Raw genomic sequence first — 7,487 nt, 5'->3', positions numbered from 1 at the left:
TTTTGGAAACTTCAAAGTCTGAAGAAAGGAGACGAAGTCGATGCTTTTATTTCGTGTTGCGACGGAAATTACCGTCGCCATCCGTCGCAAAACGAAATAAAAACCGCGAAAATTCGAAAATTTTCATCGAAATAAATGAAATTAGTGTTTGCGACGGAAATTTCCGTCGCCATCCGTCGCAAAACGAAATAAAAACCGCGAAAATTTGAAAATTTTCATCGAAAATAACGAAATAAATGAAAATAGCATTTGCTACGGAAATTTCCGTCGCAAATCCGTAGCTACTTCTGAAAAAGAAATAAATTATATTAAAAATAATTAAAATTAGCATTTGCTACGGAAATTTCCGTCGCAAATCCGTAGCTACTTCTGAAAAATAAATAAATTATATTAAAAATAATTAAAATTAGCCTTTGCTACGGAAATTTCCGTCGCCAATAATGTTTGTTATTGCGACGGTAACGTCTCCGTTGCATTCCGTCGCAAATTTTCGACGGATTTTACGACAAAAAAATTTTTCCGCATTCCGTCGCTAAACCGTCGTATTCCGTCGTAATTTTGTGTGCGACGGAATTGTCCGTCGCAAGTGCCGTAGTTATACGAGAATTTTCTTGTAGTGCAAGTCATGGATGACATCCAATCGACAATCTCACGCGAGTCATCCAGTCATATGTTCCAAACAAGTACTCATGACCGTGATCCGTATCCAATACGTATGATAATCACTATGATCATCCATCACGCATCATGTTAGTCTTAATTCATCATTGTTCCCACAATGGCAATCGACTAAAAAGTTTAGGATCGTTCATAACGATCCACGAATGTCATTATTTATCAAATATGCAAAATAAATAATAAAAAAACAATGCATTCATCCAAATTCATCATAATACACATGTTCTCATATCGTATGATCGTCATAGAGCAGCAAAACCATCAGAATCTTTACGGGATGAGAAATCATATTTCATCTAGGAAACCTAATGAGAATAGGAATCCTAATTATTAGGTTTTTCAAGGCCTAATCCCACAGTTCTAAACCTGACACTAACCTATAACTAGGATCTAAGTGCAGCGAAAATTAAATTCATAATTTATTAATTCTAAAACGGGAAAACACTAAGTATCATGCATATATGTGTTGGGGATGACGGTTATTGACGATGGCAAAACTTCGGCAATTCGAACGATTTCGATAAGTACCTACAACAAATGATTATTGTCGAGGCCTATGAAACACAGTTTTCTCAAATTCGATTTCCGTGCCACCTCTAAAGCTTCGAGGTTATTGGAGCACGGTGAACTCCCATGATATAATGATCTCGTATTCGGGAGAAGTTTTCCTGAATACCAAGCGAATTCAGAGAGAGATATGAGTAGAAATGCAAATGCTATTTTTCCTCTTAAGAAATGCTTTGTTTTCTTGTTGTGTGTAAAATGATCTAACCAACACCTCTATTTATACTAGTGGGGGGAGCATCTCACATTAATGTGTAGAATCAATCATATTCGAATTTGATATTATTTTTTTTGATACTTACCATAATCAATGGATTTTCTATAGATTTTATTACAATTTGATTTTGCAATTAATCAAGAATATTCTCTCATTAATCTGCAGTTTTTTCATCAAGGTTTCTAGAACCTTCTATGGACTGGACTTCTTACAGGCTAGGCCCATTTTGAATCTATCAAATAAACTCAAATCCAGCAATATATAATAATAAACAATAGCGAACGATAAAAGATCTCGGAAGAGATACTGACCTCAAAGGTGAGAAGGAGCCTAATAGTGATGGGCGAAACAACCACTGAGTGTCATCACAAAGGATAACGACCTTTATGGTATCCACACCGCGAGTTCGATCTAACAATTGGATCTAGCCTGCTAGGTCCTAAAATCAGTCGCTAGCCTGAAGAGGTTCTCAAGAGTTTATGGTCGTTTTAGACTTTAAAACTCACTAGATCCCTTATAGGACTTAGGATTTGGCGTATTGAAGTCTTTGGTTCACCTCCCTTTATATAGAGTTTAAAACCTTTGAAAATGGGTAGAATTTTCAATGAGAGATTTTTGCTTAGTTACTATTCATCAACACTATTCACATGTACTATTCATAGTCACTATTAACCGTTCGACCGAATTACACTAATTCGACCGAATTCCCACACTGTTTTATGTTTAGGTTAAATTACATTAATTCAACCGAATTCGATCAAATTCGGACGAGTTATATTTACTCGACCGAGTTCAACAAACATTTTGTTTGAGACTTCGTTTTGTCGTTCTTTATGTTCCAACCCTTCGTGTGTGACTTTGTAGGCTCATTCAATGTGGTCGTGATCTCAAAACACCATTTCGACTCACTGATTGTAGCTGTCTCCAGCAAGACACTGCAACCCCCACATTGATAGATTTAGTGGTAAACTAATAGAGTAGTGATAGTCCTATATGATCCTTTTAACATGCTTCAATTCAGTTTAGAATTATATTCTAAGTCTTGAAAAGAACCCTAAGCCTCTTAGAATCCCGAGCACACATTAGAGAATCCATTCTCAATCGTCCTAGCAGACAAGATCCAAATGTTGGATTTTATCCCGATGTGTGGATACCTGAAGAAGGTATTGGCACACCTAGTGATGTCAACAAAATTTAAAGCAATAACATGCTCCAAATCGCTTGGCGAAGAATCCCGGAGATTCCAGGTTAGTATATTCTTTCCTGAGAATTACAACTATAATATGCACGTTTTTGCTCTAGTGTTATTAGAAATTTTTTGATTTACCTTTCGTTGCTTGAACTCTAGAACTCGGATCCCTGTGTGATTGTGAGATCCCAAGAAACCCAATATTCCATACACCTCTTTAGTCGAGAGTTTGATGTATGTTATGGACTATACGATACCAGATATTGCTCACGCTGTTGGCACTGCCAGGCAATTTCTTTCCTCGTAAGTGTTAATGGTTGTAAAGCCACCATCATTGCATTTGGTGGAAATACAACCTTATATTAGGTGGAAAAAATGGTAATGGTGGAAAACACCATTATTATGAATATAATTCATAATTGAATATTTTGTTTAAAATTGAATTGATCAAGAGTTATAAATAGAGGAGTTTGAGTTGTAGTTTTATCATCCAAGAAAGAGAAAAAGAAAGAAAGAAAGAAAGAAAGAAAGCAAAGAAAGAGTGAAAAAAATAATTTTGTACAGTTGTGATCAAACGTCCGATCGGATGCCCATTTCTTTTTCGATCAATCTAAAATTGAGAGGAGAGTTTCTACACTCATTTTTCTAGATTGTCCAGTGGGATTTGTGATCTTAACGTTCAAAAATTAGAGAAACAAAGGTTTTATCAAAATTGTTCATCATTGAGGATCCATCCACATATGTACGAGTGGTCTACAAATTCGGATGGTCATATCTTCTCCTTTTGTACTGAAATTTGGTATGTTTATTCTTGACCTTTTGAGCTTTTGATTGCTATGAAGAGATTAGAATTTGGTTGTCGGAATCATAAATTATGGGGTTATCTTGCTATTTAAGTTATATTTTGCTCTTCTGGATTTATTGAGGTTTGAATATTGAGTTAATATTCAGAAATCTCGGTGTTGTATCTCTTGTCTATTAGCGAATGTAGTGTGGACATTGTAACCTAAAATTTTAAATATTATAGTGGATATATTTTTAGACTACGGTCTCGTGGTTTTTATTCCCCACACCAAAGAGGCTTTCTATGTTAAATTGGTTATCACGTCTAAACTTTTTATTTTTGTACTATTATATTAGATATTGTTATCATAACATGCTCAAACAAGTAAGGGTTCTCATTTATGGATTCGTTATGGTAAAAATCCGAGCACAATAGATATTTGCATGGAAATTATTCTCATATTATATGCTTTATACGTTACATCAATGATATACTATATATAAAATGCGTATCATATTGTATACATAATTGTTGGTGTTATATATATATATATATATATATATATGTGTGTGTGTGTGTGTGAAATTAGTTAATCCGTGCATGTTTACACACAACAATATTTCGACATTAGTATTGTTCTTTTACTTGTAAAGTGAAGATTAGTTCGAAGGTAGTCATAATTAAACAATCAGCTTTGTTTAATGGAATATGCATATAAAATTAATGATAATTTACATAATTTAATTTAAATAATTAACATACACCAAACAACCGTATTGGGAAATGGAGGAGGAAATCTACCGTGCGAAAGAAGCCAATTGCAAGGGTCCGAACTCCAAGGAAATCTATGATGTGATATGTGATTTCAGAGCATTTGTTGACTAGCCTCCTTAAAATACTAATTAAATATAAGATTTTAAAAACGGACTCTTTAGTAATTTATTAATCAACTATGCCATTTTCAATAATCATGTCGGATTTCAGAGCATTTGCATTTGTTTTTTTTTCGTTATCAATAACTATAAGTGAACAATATAAAAAAAAAAACTTTAATACTTATTTAATTACATCCTCATTTTTTGTTTTCCTACATGCCAATTAAATTATTCGGAGATAGAAAGAAAGATTTCTCGTTAAATGCTGAATGGTTTGTTTTTTTTTAAAAAAAAAAAATCTCCCTCCATCTCCTTTATTCCAAAATACACATATCAAGTAATATTTTCCGAAAAATATGAGAAAATATTTAAATATATGAATTTCGTATAAATATATTAAATATATCAAATGCATCAATTAGATATATTAATTTTGAAAATATTATAAAATACATAAAAACTGTTTTAAATATTAATTAAACATATAAATATATTTAAAATATAAAATAATATGGTAAATATATAAAATATTAAAATATTTAACAACTCTGATGATTGACTGAATTTTATATAAAATAATAACATAGAGTCGGAATATTGGAAAGAAATGATAAGATATTATCATGTTAATCATTGCGTAGACAAGAGACTATCATAAAAGAATAGTCATCATTCATTTAATGAATATTTTTTTATAGATTTTTAGAGTTTATATGTCTAATAGCACATATTTTACATTGGATTTTCACAATTAGTGCATATTTAAGGGGCGTGGATGTCATTTCCCACGAGATGCGAGTGGGCCTTGGGATTATGCACCAAAGTACAAAATCGAATGCAGCCGTACGGAACGCGAAGACAGGTTTTTTTTTCTTCCTTCTTGTAAGTTTTATTCTTTCTGATTTGAAAATATTTTTAATAGTTAAAAAATATACATTAAAAATGAAACAAGTAACAAGAAACATATAAACTTTATCCTTCAACAGTTTAATAAATTATTATTATTATTGATAACCCCATTCTTAAAGTATTCATTTTAGTTGATTTTTTTATTTAGATATAAAAAATAGGTAAACCGGATATTATTTCAGACATTTCTAACCATATATATATATATATGGACAAAGTTTTAAATCTATTATGATATCAATAAAATTATAAAATATTGAAATTATTTGGTAAAATTAGAGGTTATAACCAACATAATTATACATATAAATCGATGCCTATCAGTTTTTTATTTAGAAAGATGTTGATTATCTACGCATGTAAATGGTAAATTTACCGTTCTTTTAATAGTTTATTCAGAGTAACTGTTTTTCGAGTTTTTCGTATTCTGTTATAAAATATAAATATTACTAATAATTTGGGAAAAAATTATCATTAGATTTATTTTTTTTTAATTTGCATTTCGTCGTTCGTCTTCTTCTCCCGCTTTTGCTCTTTCTGTTCTGTGAACCTTCTCTCTCTGATAAACCCACTTTATCTCTCTAGGAACTCACATTCATGTTTTGCCTTCTCCTCTAAATTCACGAGGTCCCAATCTCTCTCCGTCGATGCATTGGCCTCTCTCTGTCGTCTTCTTCGAATTCGCACTTCGCCGTCGTTGTTCCATTCCTCCACCATTGGAGGACATTGCTGCTTCTTTCTTGCCGGAGCAAAACCCTAAGTAGAGGAGAGAGATTCATCGACTCTTTTTTGGGTTTCTTCCCATTTTGAGAAAATGTCGAAGAAACCCACTAAAGATTCTGCCTCCTCCGACGGTCCCCCGGATCGTCGCCGTGACTCAGCGAGTCCCGACGTAAAAAAGCCCGATTCCCGTAAACCGAAGGGGCCGCCCCGCCACGACCACCAACACCAGTACGAGCAGTTCCAGCTCCTCGGGTTCTGTATCGAGTAGGCTCGGACCCCGCTCGGCCAACAGAAGGCCTGAGTCGGGTCGGAGCACTCAGTCCGGCGATCCATCTGGGTCGAGCGGGAGCATCCCAACGACCGCGACTCCGAGTCCCAGAGCGAGTCAGGCAGGATCAAACTCGGCTGGGAGCAGTTCAAAGACCGCGAGCGGGAGCAGCCCAAAGACCGCGGCTCCGAGGCCCAGAGCGAGTCAGACAGGATCGGGCTCGGGCACGACTCAGCCGCGTAACAATTCGGGGCAAAGCTCTTCTGCCGCATCACCGGCGGGGATTATCTTCCGTCCTTCCGGAAACATTTCGCAGCTGGCACAAAGGTTGAAAGCAACCATGCCGGCGACCCCGAGAACAAGAAGAGACATCATCGGATCTGGGACGGGCGTTTACGGATACGGAAGCGTAGTGCGAGGCACCATAAAACGGAGCGGCAGCGATGGAGGATCTCCGAGAGAGATTGCCGCCGCAATGTCGAGTGCTGATCCGGTGGAAGTGAATAGGATAGGGAACGAAGTGTACAAGAAGGGTAACTTTGCCGATGCGTTGAGATTATACGACAGAGCAATAGAATTATCGCCGAGAAACGTGTCTTACATGAGCAATAGGGCGGCGGCATTGATGGGTTTGAATCGGATAGGGGAAGCCATTAAAGGCTGTGAAGAAGCTCTGAGATTTAATCCTAACCACGGAAGAGCTCACCAGCGTCTGGCCTCATTGTTCATCCGGTGAGTGCTGCTATTCTGTGTTTTCACAATGTATACTCCATGAATGTCGAATCTTGATTAAGGATGATCAAGTTTATCAGCCGCGTAACCATAAATCTTGTAAGGTTCTTTGACAGAATCTTGTAAGATTTGAATGCAGTTAACCGTAAATATTTCTAATGTATCACTCTGCATTAGCTCATCGCTTCAAAAGGGTATTGACAGATTTGTACATACTTTGTTTGTAGGATTGGCCAAGTTGAAGAAGCCGACAAACACTTTCGTCTTCCCGGGTTTCGATTGGATCCTTCAGAGGTGCAAAATCTTCAGGCAATAGACAAACACTTGAGCAAATGTGCAGATGCCAGAGGGCATAGTAACTGGAGAACTGTGTTGAAGGAAGTTGATGCTGCTATCTTGTCTGGAGCCAACTTCTCGCCTCAGGTTAAAGACCATCCTCGTATTAGTCGAAACCTTTACTGAAAAACAGAACCCCGGTTTGAACTGTTTACGTATCTGTGTTTTCTCAGCTAGTTTTGTGTAGAGCGGAAGCGCTTATGATGCTGAAC

General features: G+C 36.0%; 1 protein-coding gene across 1 annotated transcript in view; it reads left to right on the top strand.

Moving 5' to 3' along the window:
• The first annotated feature begins 6,138 nt into the window (after positions 1–6,138).
• The window catches only part of LOC104810439 (TPR repeat-containing thioredoxin TTL1), a 2,877-nt gene continuing 1,528 nt past the window's right edge, over positions 6,139–7,487 (top strand). Inside the window, exons 1-3 of the mRNA XM_010536740.1 lie at positions 6,139–6,939; positions 7,167–7,362; positions 7,449–7,482. Coding sequence (XP_010535042.1) covers positions 6,548–6,939; positions 7,167–7,362; positions 7,449–7,482 — 622 coding nt within the window. The 5' untranslated portion in view covers positions 6,139–6,547. The remainder of the gene's footprint in view (positions 6,940–7,166; positions 7,363–7,448; positions 7,483–7,487) is intronic.

This window comes from Tarenaya hassleriana, unplaced genomic scaffold, assembly GCF_000463585.1.
Source record: "Tarenaya hassleriana unplaced genomic scaffold, ASM46358v1 Cleome18, whole genome shotgun sequence".
In the NCBI taxonomy this organism is placed as follows: domain Eukaryota; kingdom Viridiplantae; phylum Streptophyta; class Magnoliopsida; order Brassicales; family Cleomaceae; genus Tarenaya; species Tarenaya hassleriana.
This window is presented reverse-complemented; position numbering and strand designations above follow the sequence as displayed.